General features: G+C 40.2%; 2 protein-coding genes across 2 annotated transcripts; one reads left to right on the top strand and one right to left on the bottom strand.

Moving 5' to 3' along the window:
- Positions 1 to 93: 93 nt before the first annotated feature.
- LOC137181061 (uncharacterized) lies at positions 94 to 9,679 on the top strand. The gene is made up of 5 exons (XM_067586414.1): positions 94 to 981; positions 1,792 to 1,959; positions 4,120 to 4,298; positions 4,481 to 4,721; positions 5,725 to 9,679. The coding sequence occupies exons 1-5, from the start codon at positions 352 to 354 to the stop codon at positions 6,271 to 6,273; spliced, it is 1,767 nt and encodes a 588-aa protein (XP_067442515.1). The 5' UTR covers positions 94 to 351; the 3' UTR covers positions 6,274 to 9,679.
- Positions 9,680 to 10,656: 977 nt separating this feature from the next.
- Positions 10,657 to 22,053, bottom strand: pdhb (pyruvate dehydrogenase E1 subunit beta). Its single transcript, XM_067586418.1, has 11 exons — positions 21,910 to 22,053; positions 21,755 to 21,814; positions 18,431 to 18,538; positions 17,841 to 17,903; positions 17,661 to 17,696; positions 16,735 to 16,925; positions 16,185 to 16,279; positions 15,553 to 15,663; positions 14,193 to 14,284; positions 13,962 to 14,103; positions 10,657 to 12,126 (listed from the first exon to the last, which is right to left on the bottom strand). The coding sequence occupies exons 1-11, from the start codon at positions 21,946 to 21,948 to the stop codon at positions 11,981 to 11,983; spliced, it is 1,083 nt and encodes a 360-aa protein (XP_067442519.1). The 5' UTR covers positions 21,949 to 22,053; the 3' UTR covers positions 10,657 to 11,980.
- Positions 22,054 to 22,248: the final 195 nt, after the last annotated feature.

Here is a 22,248-nt window from a genome sequence, read left to right as displayed (position 1 = left end):
GGCGCCAGAGTCTATCGGCTCATAGAAACACGGAAACTATTTTGTTTATTTGGGGCTACATCCTGTTGGGCACAGCAGTCTGTGTTTCCATCTGTTCCGGAGCAACTCCTATAGAAAATCTGTCTTTGTTTGTTTCTGTTTCGCTGTCTAATATTTAACAGACTGTGCTACACAAGGCGCTGGATGCGCTGAGGAGAAACGTCTGTCTGCAGGTCCCGGGCTCGGTTCCGGCGGGCTGAGGAGGTGTTAGCTCGTCCCGTTAGCCGCCGTGTGAACAGCGATGACCGCTGGCACAGTTTGTCTTTCTGCGTATTTCCACTGTTGACTAAAACCGGAGACCATCCGTCCATCATGGCGAGTGAAAACACCGCGACCAACGCGGGGAACGATGAGGAAACTGGCCCTCCTTCCGAGCCAAACGAGCACGACTATGCCCACACAGCTGCGACTAACTTTGCGTGCACGGAGGCGTCTTTCTGCTCCGGTCCACCGACCGGTGACAGCGGCGTCACCGCGCAGGAAAGCTTTACTACACCGGCTGAACCCGCGCAGAGTGCGCAGGTGGAACCCACCGCCTGCCCGTCGGTAGAGCTTCCCGAGCCGGCCGTTGGTGCGGAGGTCGACTGCCCCGGTGGAAACGATGTGGAAGCGGCCTCTTCGCCGCCGCGTACGGAAGAAGACCCTACAAAGACCGCAGACCCTGAACTCACGGGGCGGGGCGGCCGTCGGCGTCCCAAACGGCTGGAGGACGGGAACTGTTGCTGCTGTAAGTCCGAGTTCGAGCGGCAGGGCCGGAGCTTCAACCGGAGGGCGGTGTACACCTTCACCACCCCGGACACTGTGCAGTGGGCTTTCCCGGACGCAGTTGCACATGACAAGTCCTTCTTGTGCGAGACCTGCGCGCAGGTCATCAGGAGCAAATGCAAGCGTAAACAGACCGGGAAGCGGTCTCTGTGGCTGAAACCACCAGTTACCAAACAGGTGTGTGTGACTACTATCACGATATACTGATAAAGCACAGGTTCACAATATTTCAAGTGTGGCTTAAGACAACAGTCAGGAGCCCAAATGAACATTGAAACACGTTTTCCTCGCTGTAATCATTCCTCCTGTTCAAACTGACCATTAGAAGATCCCTTCATAATGCACTTACAATGTAAGTGATGGGGGACACAATCCACAGTGTGTCCACACAGTCATTTAGTGCAAAAATGCATCTTAAGCTAATATGAAGCTTCAGCCGTCCAAATGAGTCAAATCAAGTAGATATCCGTCAATGTTACAGTCTTTTTAGTGTCAAAGTTCCTCTTTTTATTTCTATACTTACACCACAGCTCAACAGGGAAACACTGTTATTCACTTGATATGACTCACTCAGACTGCTGAAGCCAGATATACGTTTCAGCTAAACTTTTAAATACATTTTTACACTAAATGGCTGTGTGGACACACCGTGGATTTTGGTCTCCATCACTTACATTGAAAGCACATTTGAAGGGGGTCTTTTAATAGCCGGTATGAACAGGAGGAATGATTACAGCGAGGAAAACCTCTTTCACTGTTCATATGGACACCTGACTTGTTTGAGACAGACTTAAACAACGTGGTGCGAGAGATAGACTCAAAAAATGCTAATGCAGTATACTACAATGTAATATTGTGATCTGTGTATAATGACCTAAAACATGCAAAGCCACCAGTATGATCATGTTTCATACACTTTGGACAACATGAAGAAGTTTTAAATAATGTTTTCTGTTTGTGTCCTTGGTGTTGGTGTGGTGACTGCAGTCAGATGTGAGAGACAAGAAGAAGAAAGGCCGCAGGATGGGGAAGAAGAGCAAAGCGGCGCTGCTAGTGAGCAAGTCCTGCTACAAGGCTGCTTTCAAAATGCTCTGGTCTGCAAAGGGCGCCAGGAAGCCCATGATGGAGTTCTGGAGCAAACAGCTGAAAGAGGAGGTGAGGACACAAGCTCTGCCTGTTAGTCAGGATAAACATTTTCTACTTTAAAGGACAGGTTCACAATTAATCAAGTCTGTCTTAAAACAACAGTCAGGTGCTCATATGAACAGTGAAAGAGGCTGTTAAAAGATCCCCTTCAAATGTGCTTTCAGTGTAAGTAATGGGGGCCAAAATCCACAATGTGTCCACACAATCATTTTGTACAAAAATGCATTGAAAAGTTTATCTGACGCTTATATGAGGCTTCAGGAGTCTGAGTTAGTCATATCAAGTGGATATCTGCAACATTCTTTGTGTTTCCTGTTGAGCTGCGGTGGAAGTATAGTAACAAAAAGACTTTGAAAGATATCTACTTGATTTAACTCATTTGGACGACTGAAGCTTCATATTAGCTTCAGATAAACTTTTAGATGCATTTTCGCACAGAAGGCTTGTGGATTTTGCCACCCATCATTTACAGTGCCGCTTGAAAGTTTGTGAACCCTTTAGAATTGTATCTATTTCTGCATAAATATGACCCAAAACATGATTAGATTTTCACACAAGTCCTAAAACTAGATAAAGAGACATCAGTTCAATAAATGAGACAAAAACATTAAACTTATTCATTTATTTATTGAGGAAAATTATCCAATCGTACATATTTGTGAACCCTTGCTTTCAGTTACTGGTGTGACCCCCTTTTGCAACAATAACTTCAACCAAACGTTTCCGGTAACTGTTTATCAGCCCTGCACATCAGCTTGGAGGAATTTTAGCCCATTCCTCCTGACAGAATAGTCTCAACTCAGGGATGTTGGTGGGCTTCATTGTATGAACTGCCTTCTTCAGGTCTTTCCACAGCATTTCTACAGGATTATGGTCAGGACTTTGACGCGGCTATTCCAAAACATTAACTTTCTAATGCTGTAATCATTCTTTGGTAGAACGACTTGTGTGTTTAGGGTCGTTGTCTTACTGTATGACCCACTTTCTGTTGAGCTTCGGTTCACAGTAGGATACCTTGACATTTTCCTGTAGAATTTGCTGGTACAACTCAGAATTCATAGCTCCATCAATGATTGCAAGCCGTCCTGGTCCAGAGGCAGCAAAGCAGCCCAAACCATGATACTACCACCACCATGTTTCACAGATAGGATATGATTCTTATGCATCCATTCACAGAACATTGTTCCAATCACCTTCTAGCTTATCCATGTGGTCTTGAGTGAACCGTAGATGGTGGCAGCAATATTCTTTTTGGAGAGTAGTGGGTTTTTCCTTGCAACTCTTCTATGCACACCATTGATGTTCAATGTTCTCCTGATGGTGGACTCATGAATATTGACTGTAGCTGTTGCAAGAGAGGCCTTTAGTTTCCTAGACGTTACCCTGGGGTCCCTTGTGAACTTGTGAGTATTACATGCCTGCTCTCGGTGTGATCTTTCGTGGTCGACCACTCTTTGGGAGGGTAACAGTGTTGTTGAATCTCCTACATTTATACACAATCTGCTTGACAGTTTACTGGTGGAGTCCAAACTCTTTAGAAATGGTTTTGTAACACTTTCCATTCTGGTGAGCATCAACAACTCTTCCTCTAAGGTCCTCAGAAAAATCCCTTGTTTGAGTCATGACACACTTCCACAAACCTGTGTTGTGAAGCTCAGACTTTGATAATGAAGACCCAGATTTCTCCTCTTTAAATAAGGCAGACTCACACTTGATTGTCATCCCATTGATTGAAACACCCGACTCTAATTTCACCTTCAAATGAATTGATAATCTTAGAGGTTCACATACTTTTGCCTCAATACATAAATGAACAGGTGTAAGGTTTTTTGTTTCATTTGTTGAACTAATGTCTCTTTATCTAGTTTTAGGACTTGTGTGAAAATCTGATCACATTTGAGGTCATATTTACACAGAAACAGAGCAAATTCCTAAGAGTTCACAAACATTCAAGCAGTACTGTATATTCTAAGTTCATTATGAAGAGATCTTCTAATGCCCAGTATGAACAGGAGGAATGATTAATGCAAGAAAAACCTATTTCAGTGTTCATTTGGGAACTGGATTATTGTTTTAATTGTGTACCCGTTCTTTAAGTTTTTATAAATAGCACTTGTTTTTTTATGTTTATGTAATCGCAACATGCTGTGTTTCCTGGTGTTGGTGCAGATGAAGATGCTGTCGCGGCAGGCAGACAGTCCCTTCCATCAGAAGGTGTCGAGCAGGAAGCCGCTGTCGTCCTTCCCCTGGGGGCGCTGTCTGAACTGGGCCCAGGAGAAAGCTCCACTCGTTACCACCTGCCTCCGCTCGCTGTTCCCCGACATCAACGCCCTCGCCAAGAGCAGCCAGTAAGTCTGAGTCAGTTCACATAATATACAGAGCTTCAACATCAGTTTTTAACTAGAGAAGTGCAGATGGTTCATTTCAGTTTTTAAATTATCTACTAAAATGTCCTCCTTGATCTGTGAATCTAAATCTGACCAGTCGGGGGTCTGATGAACATCTGTCGTTCTGTTTGTTTGTGTGGCAGCCAGCTGTCGGAGGAACAGGCCCAGATGCTGCTGGAGCGCCGGACCGTGGTGACGCTCTCCGTCCCACTCTTCACCAGAAACATCTGGAAGAACAACTTCCTCCAGGCCGCTCTGGGGGCGGAGCTCCGGCTTCAAGGCTGCGCTGGCTCATCCCTCGACGCCCTCAACACCATGGGACTGTGTCAGAACAAAGACACCGTCAGGTTACTGCTGCACAGGCTCCGAAGCAGCAAGAAGACTGTGAGTATTGCTGAGATCAGCGGTGCTGGTTGTGCAGACTTCAAAACGAACTCGTTACACAAACATCGGTGGCAGCCAGAAATTTGTTCGCATGATTCAAATGTCTGAATTAATCCAATAAAAATACACACAGGAGAAGAAGGAAGTAAGGAAGATTAAAAAACAATCTTCAATATTAAACCAATTTCAGATACAAATACAATTTACAACATCATGTGGACAAAACAACAGCTTGAAGAAACATAAAAGAAAGGGAAGTTTACAGTTTGCACTGATTAAAGGGGTTGACTGATTTAGGAGTCATTTATGTGTTTCATCTGTGGACATAGAGCCTTGATTAGGGATAATAAGATGAATAACAAGTTAGGCTTAAAGAGACAGAAGCTAAAATGGCCTGTTTCAGACAGAGGCTGCATAAAGAGGCAGTATAAGATAAATAAGGATAAATAAATCATGCAGAGATATTCCGTTAGAGCTCGAGCATATAAATAAAGACGTGAAATGTGCAGGATACATCCTCTTAAAGTCAGTTTAAAACGTTCACATATGTGAACAGTTCCTGACAGGAAACCTGACAGGATACCTCTGAAACTGATCACGAAATTCCTGTCAGCCTCATCTAAGCTGTAAATTCAGTTCAGGCAAGTCTGATAATGTAGAGCTGAGTCTGACTGTGCAGAAAGTTAAACCTTTAGATTTAGGTAACAAACATGACTTTTCCTCAAGGAACAAAATTTACATTTACATCTCAACTGTAACTGAGATTAGTCACAATAAAACATAAACAGTTAAATGATCGATTTGTTATTGACACCTGCAAGTCTTTCGAACTGCAGATCAAACTTTTTTTTGTCCCACAAGTGGTGAAGATCTGAGCAAAGTTGTGTCTTTAATTTTTTCCTTCTTCCAGCGTTATTGTTGTGTAATGATTGTTTGAGACACACGGAGGCGCCAGAGCAGCTGTTCAGTCGGTGATTCTAACTTTGTTCTCTGCTCCTGTCAGTCAACACAGAACGGACGACAGAGGATGAAGATGAAACAAGAGCAGATGAAAGGAGATCAGATGACAGACCTGGAGGTAGAGATGGAGGATGATGAAGAGGAGGAGGAGGAGGAAGAAGAAGAAGAAGAGGAGGAGGAGGAAGAGGAGGAGGAGGAAGAAGAAGATGATGACGTCAAAGAAGAAGAAGATGAGGAGGAGGAGGATGAGGCGGAAATGGAGATAGCCGTGGAGGAGGAAGAAGTGGAGGAGGAGGAAGTGCAGGACGGAGTGCAGGAGGAAGAAGAGGAGGAGGATGATCGGGCAGTGGAGGAAAAAGCTGAGATGGAAAAGAAGAGGAGGAAGAAGGCGAAGAAGCAGAGGAAGGAGGAGAAGAGGAAGGAGAGAGGGAAACGAAAGGCGAAGGAGAGAGAGGGGGAGGATGATGATGATAATGATGACGATGATGATGATGACGGGTCGGGGCAGAAGAAGAGGCGGGTGGTGGTGGTGAGGCTCGGCTTGCTGAAGGGACACTCGGAGGTCGGACGATCTGACCTATCAGCTCCCTAAGACTCTGTAGGCTCCGCCCAATAACGCAACAAGCCACGCCCCCAATCAGAGAGCAGGACAGAGGCCCCGCCCTCATCTCTGGGTGGGGGGAGTTGAAAGGCATTCTGGGAATTGTAGGAGGTTAGTAACTAAACTGATCCGTTTTATGTTTTATTTTTTGTGACATTTAAAAAGTAATAATCAGTTTGAGCCCAGAAAAGCCGCTGAAATACAAAACCGCTGCACAGAAACTGAGATTAACAATAAAGCACCAACAGCTGATCGATCACCTGATTATCTGCATCGTTTTTACCCCTGATAGTTGTGTCTCAGGTTTGCTGGATCTATTTTTTTTTTTTTTTTTTTTTAACATCTTAAAATTTACCACCTGACAACCAACTTCCTCTGTAGTTTCACCTCCTCATGTATGATGGAAGCAGCTTCCAACATAGATTTTTTTTTTTTTTTGTAACATTTTGTTTTACTGTTACTGTAGTTTCCTAATAATAAGGGCATTTTGTTACAAATACAGAGTTGTAATTTCGCAGTATAAACATGCAGAATAATTAAGTTTGGAATTTAACAGCTAAAAAGTCAAAATTATGAGAATTAAGTTTAAAATATGTGAAAAATTAATTATATTTTGAGAATAATGTCGTGATGCTTCGAGAACTTGTTGTACGATTAGATCAGAGGAACACAACTGAACCATATGATTTTGCAAAAAACACCAAATATTATGTAGTTTATAGGCTATTTTGAACTTGGTGCAGTCTGATCTGATGTGTTTGGACCCGACGTGAACTTTAGTTTTGGTCCCTGCTGGGCTCCAGCTGCTGTCTGGTTATGTCACTCACATATATAATTGGCTTCATTTCAGTGTCCTTAAATATCCGGTAAAAAGCTGCTTACGGGTGAAACGTAACATGTAAACAGCTCTTACTGGTTCACTACGGTGTGTCTATAAATGACGAAAAAGTTGCATGTAATAACAGCTTGAAATATTACAACTTATTCTTGAAAAATTTTGATTTTTTTCATCATAAAACTGCAACTTTTAACTCATTGTGATCTTTTTTGTAAACTTCATTCTCATAACATGACCTTTTCCCTCATAATAATGTTATGTAATGTTATTTCCCATTAACATTACTTTTTTTCTCATAATTAAGACTTTTTTCTCTTAATATTGTGACTTTTTTAAAATCAAGAGTACAACTTTATCCTCAAACTTTATTGTTTCCTGACTGTAAAATGGAGACAGTGTTCAGTTTGTACACTTGATTTGTTCCAATTAATTTCTGTCCTTTTACTGTTTGTGGAGCAGGTCAGCTACAGTTTATGTTTGGTTGTTAATTCCAGGTAAAGAAACATACAGCCAAAATAAATACTGGGAGTACAATTTCCAGTCATTAATTAATATTTACCAGGGTTTTAATGAATCTCTCTGTTTTTCCATTCATCATGTTATCAGTTTTGTATTGTTTATAAACGCCATCCATCATCATCGTCTCTTCTTTGTTAGCAAACTACTGCATCATTTCCTGGTTCCTTCTTACTCTCAGATTGTTTCCTGATAGTTCGTACCAAATTCTTTTTTTTCGAATGGAAAAACACCACTTTCGGGAAATAGTACATCTAGAAAGTATAAGTGGGGGGAAAAAAGGCCCAGTCTTTGCTTCAGGGAGGCCGTCTGACCCCCAAACATGCCTTGAAAAAAGCCACAGAAAAGGTTACAGAGAGTCTGATCTGTTCTACATGTTTATCCAGCTGCTGAGGTGAAAAGAAATTTCTTTATTAAAAGTGACTGCGGCTCCTTGAGGTCGTTGAGGAGTTTAGTTCCTTTGCAGGACTTTTCTTTTTTTTAGATTTTTATTTTTTAACACGGTGGACGTCTCAAACTGTTGAGCCTGCTTCTGTTTATAGACTGACGCTGTGCATTAACGGTTCCTGAGAGCCAAGAGGGAGCACAGCTGAGCAAAAAAAGACCTGCAATTTATTGCTTTGTTGTTTTAATTTTGTTGTTTTTCTTTGTTTGTTGGCCGCACACTGAACCCACAGGAACAGAATCAAAGCTTCAGTATGCTTGTTTGAATTATGCTGAGGCCTTTTATGTCGTGTTCATGTCTTGTCGGATGGTTGCTGGGAAAGATTCCCGTGTTTCTAGCGTGCAAAGGTTCAAATTATCCGAGCACTCAGGACGGTTGTATGACTGAAGAGTTGGTCATGTGAGGGTATATGTGAGCACTATATCCATTCAGTAAACAACAGATTTTGACGTGAGGTGTCTAGAACAGTAATGATTAATCGATTAGTTGCCAACTATTACATTAATCGCCAACCATTTTTATAATCGATTAATCGAATCAGTCTTTTTTTGTAAGAAGAAAACTTCTAAATTCTCTGATTCCAGCTTCTCAGATGTGAATATTTACTGGTTTCTTTAGTCTTTATGACAGTAAACTGAATATCTTTGAGTTGTGGACTGTTGGTCGGGACGTCATCCTGGGCTTTGGGAAAGATTGATCAACATTTTTCACAAATTTCTGACATTTTATGGACCAAACTACTTGATTAATCGAGAGAATAATCAAGCAGCCGTAAGCACTTTACTATTATTAAGTCCATTTTATCAGAGCGTCCAGAAAAATTAAGAGTTTTCTAGTCAAAATTGCGACTTGGATGTTGCCTTGAGCTCTACTTACAAGTCGGACAACAGGTAATTCCAACAAGACATGAACGCAGCATTAAAAAAAACAGCTTTTAAGATTCATTTATGAAGAAAAATATCAAAAATCTCAAGTTAAATCTGGTCAAAATTTTTGACAAATTCTGTTTTTCTTAGAACTGAGATGTTCTGAATTCAAAAACTGATTTAATGTTTTTTTTTCTTGCTTTATTTTATGGTCTATCATTGCTGAACAATTTCCTAATAATCTCAAAGAAAGGACGATGTAATCTACTGATTATAGTGGAAATACAGGTTATGATCAATTGTCACACTTCTAATTATTGCTAAACTAGTGTAACTTAATATTTTTGTCAGTTTAGTCAATTCCACGATTAGAGAATTAAGTTTTTCCCTATAATTAGTTCAAGATTACATCGTTCTTTATCCTAGATTAGGAAATAAATTCATAAAATAAAGTTTGTGATTCGTTTCTGTGGTGTTCACTAAATACTCAGCTGAACTTTTTCTCTCCTGGTCAGAAAATTCAATGAAAGTTTCTGAATCAGGAGACGCTGTAATATAATTTTATTTGTAACAAGGATTTGTTCTTTTGAGTTTCTCTCAAAGCTTCTTTAGTAAATGTTTTTATTTTTGTGTTTGAGTTGAGAACAGATGTGTTTTCTGACTGTGGGGATACAGATCATCTCCGCTGGTTCTTGTAAGTTTGCCAATAAAAAAAAAAGTTTAAGGCTTTAATTTCTCTGTTCTCTGTCAGTGACTCAGTTGTTTCTGCTTTTTAATTTACTTTGAGATTTCTTTTTTATAGGACTGTAGTCAACCAAAGAAAATCTTGGTCAACTGAAATCGTACACAATGTTCCACTAATGATTAGTCGCGGGTGGGTTGGGGGGGGTAACGGGGCAGAGTGAACTCACATTTCTCCGTTTTGCCTTTAGGCTAACCTATTGTTGCTAACTTTGGGCTAATTAGCTAACCCCATTCACTGTTCCAGCACTTGGGGAATCAACAGACCTTACTTTTTTTTAGCATTTATTAACTGTTACACTTTAGTCTGTACTGTTCATTTACTGCCAGACTGAAAACTTACCGTTAACCTTTTCCTCTGCTCCGCTCGCATCCACCGTCACTTTCCCGCCTCTCTTTCCCACTCGCTACGCAAACATACTAAGCACTGCCCTATTCCTCAACGGAGTTGCGCTACCGGTATTTAGCGTTATTTTTGGCATTAAAAAATTTTTTTGGCCTGGCGGGGGTTTGTTGATATTATTACACGAGAAACGCTGATTCAGTAAAGATTCAGTACGTTCAGTAAACACTCAGTAACCGTTGAGAACAGTTAGACCCAGCAGTCTCCATTAGGTTGGGCGAGTTCAAAGTTGTGAAAACAACGGGGGTGTTTTGTATACACCCCGTTGTTTTCAGGTGATTTGTTAGTCTGTCCCTCCCGCCGCAGGAAATAATGGATTAATCCTGGAAAGTTATTGATATAGCACTTTTCTCCTTATGAAAGTAACACGGAGATTATTCGACCAATGAGAATTTAGTCGGACGAGAGCATATCGACCAACTAATCGACCAGGAGACTACAGCCCTACTTTTTAAATTAGTATATCACATTTTTTTGAGTAGGGGGGGTTAAAAGGGCAGCTTTACTTGAATCTCTCTGGAAACAGGTAAATAAACATTCTGGTGTGAAAAAACGAAGCAGCATGAAGGACTGAAAGGTTTTTATTTCTGTAACAGAGTCATTTACAGCAACAAAAACATACACAGAGCTGCTGCAGCTACAATAAATATTCCTGACCACACTCCACCTCCAGCTGGTTCATTCTTCTTCACTGCTGCTTTTTAAGAGACGAACCCGAGTCAGTGTGAGAATATAAATGAAGTTAAAGACTATAATATTTTTTCTGGTGGTTAGAATTATGTGGGAGTGTTTTAACAACAAAACTACTGAGTGAGAAGAAAGTTTTCATCAGTCTGTTGGTCTAAATTTAAGAGCACGTAGGAACAATCTTGGATTTTCTGCTACTTTTTTTTTTTTTGCTCAGTATGAAATCTGCTGTTTTCACCAGATGTTAAGTGCTTTTCTCTACGCTTAAGTTTAGAGAATATTAACATGTTTTAATCCCTTTTCTCATTTGACAAAACAAAAAATAGGATGCACCAAAGTCACATAAAGAAAATAAAATCTTAATTCCACAAAGGAAGAGAGATGCACCGAGATATCAATCAGATACTGAATCAAATAACTTGATCAGGTATTGGATACCATTATTTTAATAAATAACAATTCAGTAAATTTATATCTATGTATTTATTTGTTACATTTTGTTTTACAAAGTTATGAAAGCAATGTTTAAGCATGATGTTGCCTCACACATGACAGAATGATCCCAGTCTCTTCCACACAGTGAGGCTTACAGTTCATTAATTAAACACTGGTACCAGATCAATACTCGGTATCCGGACTGAAGAAGTCGGATTGGTGCATCCCTACACAGGAAGCTTAAAATCTACATAACCGTTCCTCTGAAGGTCAGAAGAAATCAAATTTACAGTTATGTGATTATTTACACAACAAACCAGTCGTGTACTTGTTATTCTGACCCTGCAGACTGATAAAAACGTGACTTTTTTTTTTTCTTGGCTCTCGCAGCAGTTTTGTCATCAGTGAACTTCGATAGAAGTACAAAAACCCCCAAAGGACAGGAGCAACTTTTATTTCAAGGGGAGGAAGTGGAGAGAGCAGCCAGAGCCACACACACAGTTCGGTCATGTTTCTCACCGACTAACAGAGGCGACAACTTGACCGAACCCTGCGTGTCCACAGCTCTGGGTGCGGATAAACAGTTGTGCGCTTAATCTACCAACATCTGGCTGGAAACTTTACAATCTGGAGTATTTTTAAACAGAGACGTTTGGCTGTATTTACACGTGGTTCACATATTTCACCAGACGATGTTTCTACCATCTGTGTGAACAAGACAAAGAGGATTCAGGTGGGTTTGTCTTATGTGTGTGTGTGTGTGTGTCTCAGACGTTGAGGGTCTTTTTGATAGAGAAGATGATGTCTTTAATCTGCGGTATGCTGTGGTCCTCCAGGATCTTAGCGTACGGCATGGGGATGTCGACACCTGTCACCCTGGTGACCGGAGCATCCAGGTAGTTAAAGGCGGGACCTGCAAACACAAAACAGGAAGTTAAAGACACACTTCCTTAGTAGAGATGTGCCGGTATACCGTTTTTACTGGACACTGAACACAATGCAGCTCTCCTCTCTTTATTAGCAGTTTTACCTTTTTTTAAAAACCAGTCAAACAGAGAGACAGCAGCACCAGAGAACCAGACTCCAGTCTGTCTAGCTGCAGCTACTCTCACTATGACCTTTTATGCTAACATTAGCTAGCTGACCTGCTGACGTGTGGCTAGTTTATGGTTGAATGAGTACAAGTGGTCAACGGTGTGCAGGACTTTTTGGTTCTTTCACAACTATTAACACCCGATATAAATCAGTAAATGCATAGAATCTAAGAGGAAGTTGACTGAAAATGACTTTAAATGCAAACAGATGTCACTCTCAACAAGCAACCTGCTCATATTTTTGGCATTTAGTGTTTTTGACACGAGTTCATTTGCAGCTCACTGTTCAGTTTGTTTGGTTCGATTAAATCTAAAAAGGTGATCATCATGTGAAGTAATTTTACTATATACTATTATTTCAGAAAAGTTTACCGTGATATTTTTGTTCACAATAATGGTGAAAACTTGATGCTGGCACATTCCTATTCCTACATTTGTTTTAGTTAGAGGTCTCGTAATTATGAGAAAAGGTTGAGATAGTTCTCAGTCGTCATGTTGGTTGTACCCAGTTCAATTTGCTTTTATTTACTTGTTGGTTTGAGACGCTGGGAGATATTAATGTCACTGAGTAAAGTGGACGGTATTATTATCTAGCATGTCTATGCTACTAGCATAACATACCCAAAACTGTGTAGATGAATAAATCATGTCAAGTTGCATTGTGGGTAACGTAGGCGCCAGGTTTTGACAAGGAAGAAGAATTCATCGACTAAAAGTAGACATCGATTTGAAACCTTTTTTTTCTGTCCATCATGAGTTTGACAATGTTACAATAGTGTGATGCTGTTTTAATATTAACACCAAACATACTAATACTTATGTAAAGACTGGATATTAAATATTTATGGAATATGTCGGAATAGTGGGTCTCAGCGGGATGAAGCCGGATACAAAAGTGATACGAGTCGCCTCCACCATATCAAAGCTCTCTTCAATTTTACTTGAAATGTTTCCAACAACTTTTTGCCTGAGGAAGACCTGTAGTTGGTCAAAACGTATAACTGAAGTATAATTGAACGGAGCTTTGATTTAGTAAACGGGTGCTTCTTGTATAGCAAATATTAAATATTTACTCCTGACAAAACTAGTTACCAAAGACGCATCATAAGACCAGTTAGTGACGCGTGAAGTAACACAACGGTAGACTTCAAGTTACAAACTAATGTTACAGTTACAAGAATAATGTCAGATCAAAAGAAATCAATAATGTCTGTTAGGAAGTGTAATGTAACGAGTTATTCTGCTCTCGCTGTGATCTGAATTAATACTTCTTGCCTATATTCACAAAGAACCGACATGTACATCAATTACACCACTTGTTTAATTTTTTTTATTTTTGGAAGTTCTTACAGTTCGTGATTAAGTGGTGACTTTATATTTTTCTTGATTGTTTTCTGACTGGATACGACCACACATGCTTCCTAACAACCGACATCATTAAAACATTTACACACTAAGACATTTTTTCAGTTTAAATGGTAAAACTTGATTTGATAAATCGTTAGTTTGAAGCTAACAGTTACTGAGAATAATCAGGGATTATTAAGATTTTTCTACTTCCTGCTCCGTTTTGATGATGAAATGTGTTTTATTCTGTTACATTTTGCGTTGTAGTGACAAAAAAAATTATAATTAAAAATTAGGAAATGATTACCTTCCATGACCCTGGCGCAGATCTCAGCTCCGACTCCAAACTGAGGCCAGCCCCCCTCCACCGTCACCAGGTGGTTGGTCTTCATCACGCTGGCCTCAATGCTCTCCACATCCAAAGGACGGATGGTCCGCAGGTTGATCACCTGACACACAGACACACAGGAAGTAGTTAACAGGCCGCTGAGCACGGATCATCTGTGTCAGGTATCAACAGGCGTGATCCTCCCCCTACCTCACATTCGATTCCCTCCTTGGCGAGGACAGCGGCAGCGTCCAGGCAATGACCTACGTACCGTGAGTGAGCAACCACGGTGACGTTAGTCCCTGAAACACAGAAAGAAGAAGAAGAGGTTAAGGATTAATAATGACAGACAGTTCAGAGTGACAGATCAACATTCAGGTCATCTTTACCTCAACCTCCTGTTTCCCCCAAATATCATCATCATGTTTACGGACATCAAAAAAAATAATTTTCAAAAATGATTTAATGCAAACTATCAAAATCACATTTTTTTTAATATTAAACACTTAATAACGGTTGTTGTACCCATAGACTGTATAAAAATAATGGACCCAGCCACTGTCACTCATTGGTTTGTGGACGCCTGTTTTGAAGCCTTCTTTAAGCATTTTCACATCGCCATCTTGGTTTTTTTGGAGCCAGAAGTGACCATATTTGGACGAAAGTGTGGGGGTTGAGAGGAGCTCCCCAGGATTCAACAACAGCACCTCACGCACCAGCGTAGTAGCAACTTGTCAATCACAAGGTAGCCACGACCAGAAGCATACCCTGCTTTATCGTCTATTTTACTATTTACAAAATGAACATCATGCTGTGTTGAAGAAGACTTGAAACTAGCAATTGAGACCATAAACTTGTTAGGAAAGTGTTTCCTGAGGTAACAAATCCAAGTGAGAAGTAGGGTCACTTTCTCATAGACTTCTATACAAAACAGACTTCTTTTTGCTGGTGGAGTCGCCCCCCGATGGCCATTAGAGAGAATGCAGGTTTAAGTCACTTCAGCATTGGCTTCACTTTTCAGACCTGGATCTACCTGCTTGGATTTACTCGTCTGACTTCCACAAGTTAAAGGAACAGTTCAACAAATATGGTTAATATACTTATATGCTATATTCATGATATTGATCTACATGGCGTAACTACAACAGTCGAGTACGGTGACTGTGTGAAGCTTCCTCAAGTCTTGTCATCATAGTGAGGTCACCTGGTTTGGTACCATCGTGTCTGTACAGAGACTAAAACCAAAACCTGCACTAGTGTCCCATTTACACCTGGCATTAAAGTGAGATCTGTATCTGAATATGTTATCTGGATAAAGAAAAACAGATGTTAATGCACTCAGAACACACTGTGATCAGAATGCGATCAGATTGGCCAGACCACATTTGGAAGTGGTCCAGCTCGCATAATTTGCATATTGAGAACCGCAAAGACCCGTGGATCCAGATGGTCTACAGCACTGGGCGGACAGATGCACTGTTGTCACTAAAGGAACAGTATTTTGTGTGTCTTCTGAAGTTTTATGGACACACACACATTGTCGATTGTAGTTTTGAGGTTTCGGTCTCACCTTGTCTCTCGACCTTGGCCTTGCCGATGGGAATGGTGAAGTCTTTGGACTGTGACTCCTCCGACATCTCGAAGGGAACGCCGTACATCAGCTCATTCTCCAGGAACACCACTGCAGCACACACACACGGTTCAGTGAGAACAATGACACAGATTCAGACAGTGATCCACTTCTACACTCGTTAATGTCCCTCTCTCTCTTTATAAAAGATGCCAGAACTAAACATTAATCAAAAATAGATACAACATTATGTTTATGACTTCAGTAAGTTGAAAGTAAACCGACACTCTTTGGTATTATTTCTGTCTGTTGGGGGACTCGCACCAATATCACTGCATCAAAACAGTAATTCAGAGCATCGTCAGACGTTCCAAGTTTCTTTTTAGAGAAAAGGTTCTTGTTTCAGCAGGTTTGTTAACAGCCAAAATGAAACTGAGAGTTAATTCACTGAGTGTCAGAAACCAGAAACCAATGACATCAGTGAAGAGAACGGAGACAATGACAGCCGAGTTTTATTTCAGGGTGAAGTTTTCCTTCACAGAACTGGACGGTAAATTACTGAATGATGATGTATTTTTTTTTTAACTTCGGCCTGTTGATGACTTTTGACCTGCGGCAGTGTTGTGTCTCACCAGGGTTGTCGTCTCTGATGGCTGATTTCAGGAGACCTTTGGCGTCTTCTGAGTTCCAGGGACTCACAACCTTCAGACCTGGACAGTGAGCGTACCTGCAGACAAACAACAACCACACGACCGTTACTGCTACTGTCGCCTCAACTACAAAGTTACGACTTGGGTCTTATTTTATAGGTCGGCTCATTTGATTGCCCGACTTCCTATCAATGTTATTTTAAGGGCTGCAACAATTAGTCGATTGACAGAAAATCACCTATTTTGATAATCAATTAATTGTTTTTTAAGTCATTTTTTAAGAACAGAAAATATTAACATTTTAGAAGCTGAAACAAGAGAGAATGGACTTTTTTTTTCTTAAAAAAAATTACTTACAACAATTAATCAATTATGAAAATAGTTGACGATTAATTTTCTGTCGATCGATTGACAAATCTTTGCAGCTCTAGATATTTATTATATTATATTTACTGATAGAAATGGACTAATGAGTTGTACTAAAGCTGCTATAAGTATCAGCAGTAACACTATCAGGTGTAAGTGAACGCACCATGCAGCGAAGCACTGCGAGTGCTGGGCGGCGACGCCCGCTGACGCTCCGTTGGGTCCTCTGAAGACGATGGGCACTGACTGCAGACCAGCTGACATGTAGTAGGTCTTTGCCGCTGAGTTGATGACCTGGTCGATGGCTTGCATGGAGAAGTTGAAGGTCATGAACTCACAGATGGGTCTCAGGCCGGCCTGGAGGGGGGTGACAAATTAATATTAGTGGCCGCTGCTGGGAGGAAAATTACATGGACACATTTCCACAAAGAGACGTCATTTTTAATCCAAAGAGTTTCTGAAGAGTCATCGGGTTGGTAGTCATGCAGAGTCAGATGGGTTTAATGAGAACTTTGACTGGGTTTGTTTCATAATTTGTTTTATGTCAGCATGTGTATTTATTTACTGCACTGTAATAAAAACCCATTTAGAAGTGGTCTTCACAGGTCCGCTCAGTTCCTACTAACTGTGACCAAATTATAATCAGTCTAATCAGGTCTGGTAGAGTCCTGTTGTATTCTCTCAGTCTAGCAATATGAGACCCTGAGACCAGTCTAAGGTCTGTGTGTCAATATGTTTAATACCTGAATAGATCCAAGCGGACTCTATTAGCTCTGATCGAGAGATACATCATCATGAGCCTGGTACTTGACTGGTTGAACAATGTCGTCACATTGATCTACACTTTTGTTTATACAGCGTTTACTTAATTCACTGGGCTCCCAGCTCAGCCTGCTGTTCTGTACTAATGATGCTCACGTTCACCAGGACAGTTTAACAGGCAAACACGCTGCTAAAGCTTTTCAGGTCAACTTGTGTTCATCACGAGCAAAGACATAGAATAAAGTTACAATTACAAATACACCCAGTGTTATAATCTTATTGTACTGTTGGGGAATCATGTGTAGCCATGCAGACGAAAAAGGAACTCACCATGGCGGCTCCCACTGCGATGCCGGTGAAGCCCATCTGCACCAGAGAGAGAGAGACCACGTTAACCATCTGAGAAAACATTTCCTGTTTCCTCTGAACGAGTGCTTTGATCTCACAGCTAACAAAGCTAAAATCAACAACAGAGCTCATTCATGAAGGACAAATGTTAAACTGTCTCACCTCTGAGATTGGAGTGTCGATGATGCGTTTGTCTCCGTACTTCTTCCACAGACCCCTGCTGACCTACAGACACAGACACAGACACAGACACAGACACACACACACACACGCTATAATTAGTCCAAGCAACCAACTATATAATATTACAGTATTTGCCTTTTTGTCTTAGCTAAAGTGTTATCATTACTGATAGAATGACAATAAGACCCAACTGTAGTTTTTCTTAAAAGAGACTCAAATAAACGAAGCTGTGCTGAGTGAACAGGCTGAACTGCTGAAACGTCAAAAAGCGAATTAACGTTACCTATTGCTCATCTTTATTTCAGCCTGTTACCTCCTGAATCTGCTCCACTGCAGTTTTCACGGAGTTTGATTTAGAGTCTCAGTGTGTAACTGTGATGGAAACGAACCGGAGGGAGCTCGACTGATATGACCACAACAGCTACAAATGTTACCAAAAGACTCTCAAAGTGTCTCGTATCGAGGCTAATCACTGGCTAGTTAGCATGTCAACATAAGCTGAAGTGCTGAAATACACCAAACTGTCTTTATGAACCTCATCTTTTGTTTTCCACTGAACGACTACTGACCTTGTAGGCTCCGTCGTACTGGGCCACTTCCTCACCCAGCAGGAACACCCGCTCATCCCTCTCCAGCTCCTCGTCCATCGCCTGGGTCAAGGCATCACGGACCGTCATCTGAAAACAACAACAACAGCATCACAGTCAGTACAGACTCATTACTGTCACCCAGAAGACAGAGTTCATCCTCACGTCTTTCACAGATCAAACCGTCCTTTAATTACACTGGATCTGCCCACTCTGATTTTATACAGTTTGATTCAACTTATTTTAAAATGGATTAAATCATCTGCGGGAAAAACTCTCTAATCAGAAACGCAATTAAAGCGGGAGTGCCTGACTTTGTCTCCCCCTTCTGGTAGTGAGCGTACTTACAAAAACACTGTTGTCACACGGCAAAATGACTCGTTTCACTTTAAGAATTTGGTCCATTCGGTCCGATAACATTTGGAAAGTCTAGAAGAGCTGCTTGATTAAATTATTTTATCCCCATTCAAGTTAGCAGAGAGCTAACCGGAAGTTAGCCGGCTCAGATGCATTCAAACAGCCAACGCGTGAACGTCCCGTCTGACATGAGATTTAAAAACTCTCTATACTGTGAAATACAGAGAGATTTATCTGGTGGTGAGAGGCTTAATCAGCATTGTGTGAACTCGTTTGGCAAGAGCTTGAATGTGACAGACGTTTGTTTACATGTAAAAGTCGCACTGCAGGTTTAGAGCTATATAAGTAGTTTTCGTCTCCTATGATGGTCTACATTATCCATCAGAGGCTCCCTCTGATGGAGACTTTTGGTATTCGTTATTATGTCATCACTTGTACATTTTACTACTAGTTTAGTTTATGTTTTTTTGTGCTGTGTTAATATTTGCATTTTTCATATGTATATAAATACATAAATGAATAAATATTTAAGCACAGGAAAGACCTCAGGCTCTGGTGGTGACAGGATTAATATTCTGATAGTAATGTTGTGATAATAACAACAACAACAACAACAATAATAATAGTGGCCAAAGTCCAAAATGTTTGTTTTTTTTGGGCTCCAACTAAATCCAGTGTGAGGATTTGCCAAGAGCCTCTGTTTTATACAACTGTTTAGGTTTTTTTTTGTTTGTTTGTTTGTTTTGTTTTCATCCCAGAACACAACACAACCATGACACACACACAAAAAAGACAAATTATCAGGAAACAGATATAATATAAATCCTGACATGATTAATTCTCATATCCTGAATAAAAAAAGACTAAAAAAAAAGAAACTACTATACTTTCAAATATAAATAGAAAATACAAACAGATAAGATGATCAGTAGAAATAAAGGAAAACTAAACGAAACAAAGGCCAGAGGTGTTTTGAAGCAACCAAAACTGAATCTGGTCAATAAAGAAATATCACTGAGTTACAATCAACATATTCAGATTAATATTTCGGGCATTTTATAGCTTTTCTGTTTTCTGAGATTTTAAGAGGTGTGAGATCTGTTAGGAACAGTCTTAAAGTAGGTTTTTTGTAAATTACTGTCCCTCTCTTTCTTTCACCGTTATGTTCGTGTTTATGTTTATTGTTTACAGTTTATGTTTATTTCACTTTCTGTTGACATCTGGACCACATTGAATTCCTTGTACTTGCTACTTGACAAATAAATCTGATTCTGATTTTTCTTGAGTCATCTCATCTTATGAATAAAGAATTTGTTCCACAGTGATGTAAAGATTTACAATGGACTAAATTTTGGAAATCTTAAGAGAGCAGTAAAACAAAACATCGACATCCTCAATGTTCTGTATATACTGACACCGAGTTTCTCTGTCAAGTAGTTTTCCAAGTGTTTCCAGTCAACAAACATGTTGTCTATAGACTCTTTCTATATTACAAAAGCTACATTCTTTTCTAACATTAAGACAATACTTGGAGATGACTTCATTACAGGGGTAGCATCTATGCTTAATATGTTTTATATAATTGTAAACTGAGTATTCTTGGAATTTAGACTGTTGAATGGATACAACAAGACATTTAACTGCATGACCTTGGACGTACTTGGGTTGGGTATTTTTCCTCTATTTTCATAGTTTTAGAGACTAATAGACACAATAACCCAAACTGTGTACACTCTGTTCATTGAATATTGGGAACAACATCACTGAACCATGTTTTGGATAGCTTTAATATTTCAATGAAAAAAGAAATACAAACAAATATAATGCATTCAAGAGGACAGCTAAATGTTTTTTCTTCCTGATTTTAACAAGTGCTGTTATCAGTGGCGGAAGTACTCATAAAACTCCTGCATGACAAATCCTACTTTAGTAAAAGTACATAAGTATTATCAGCAAAATGTAGTTAAAGTATTGCAGTAAAAGTAGTGGTTTGGTCCCTCTGACTGATATATTATTATATATGACATCATTAGATTATTAATACTGATGCATCAGCGTTAGAGTAGCATGTTACTGCTGTAGCTGCTGGAGGTGGAGCTAGTTTCAACTGCTTTATATACAGTTAGCTAAGTTAGTCCAGTGTTTCCCAGCCTAGGGGTCGGGCCCCTCCAAAGGCTCACCAGATAAATCTGAGGGGTCGTGACATAATTAATGGGAGAGGAAAGAAAAAAAAAAACAAAGTTCTGATACGCAAATGTGTTTCCAGTTTTGGGACTTTTTCTCTAATCTTTGATTTTCAGTGACATATTGGATCATTTAAACATTTATTGAAATGAAACCATGTGAGAAGTTTAGATGGAAAAATCACTATTTTGTGGAACTGTTAACAACTCATAGACATCTGAAATATGACCCCGACTACACTCTGCTTTTTATAAGATGTCAAAAGCCAAAAAGATTGGAAACCACTGGTTTCATCTTTAACAATCTGTTGTATTTTAAAAGCTTGTTATATTATCCATTGTGTCAAATCTTTTCTTAAACGTAACTAAAGCTGTCTAATAAATGTAGTGGAGTAGAAAGTACAATATTTCCCTATGAAATGTAGTAGAGTGGAAGTATTAAGTAGCATATAAAGGAAATAGTCAAGTGAAGTACCTCAGAACTGTACTCAAGTTCAGTGCAGGAGGACAGTCACCAGTTCATCAAACACCAGTAAAAACTATCATCATGTTGACATGATGTGACAGAACAGCAGCTCAGTGACCGGACAACTATACAGCAACAAACCCTTAAATTTTAAATAAGCAGGTAATACGTAGTCCGACAGGGTAACCACTGAACATGACTGCTGTATTTTGTTATTACAATCAGTCGTTAAAACAACATAAAACCATAAACTGGTGTGTTAGCTGTAGCTAGGTTAAGCTGCTAGCTGCTAACACTGACCTGCACAGCGGCCGGGGCGCTCCTGTGAAACTCCCGCCGCCGCAGAGCCGATACGGCATTCTGGAGAAAGGCAGAGAGAGACCACATTACTGACATTATCCATCAACAAAACCAAAGTGGTGATACAAAGAAAACATTTTTGAACGATTTCATACCTTTCCTGAGCGGAGAACGCACCTCAGGGACGCAGCCATCTTCACTCTGTCCTCTGCCGGAGAATAAGGAAGAACCGTCACATATGTCAGAAGGTTTCAGCCAATCAGCGCTGCAGTTTGTATGTCGGGCGGAACGTGTCATAAAAAAGAGCCAATCACAGCGGATCAGCGGAGACGGAGGCGGGAGAAACTGAAGAGTGGAAGAAAAAAATCCAAGGACACTGCCCTGTATGGAAGACCAATACTGCCAAAATGAAAAATTGATTCAATATTCAGAGTGATAAACCAATTCCAATTATCTAGAGAAGAAAGACTATTAAAACATGTTAAACATTAATT

Source organism: Thunnus thynnus, chromosome 4 (assembly GCF_963924715.1).
Source record: "Thunnus thynnus chromosome 4, fThuThy2.1, whole genome shotgun sequence".
Lineage (NCBI taxonomy): Eukaryota > Metazoa > Chordata > Actinopteri > Scombriformes > Scombridae > Thunnus > Thunnus thynnus.
This window is presented reverse-complemented; position numbering and strand designations above follow the sequence as displayed.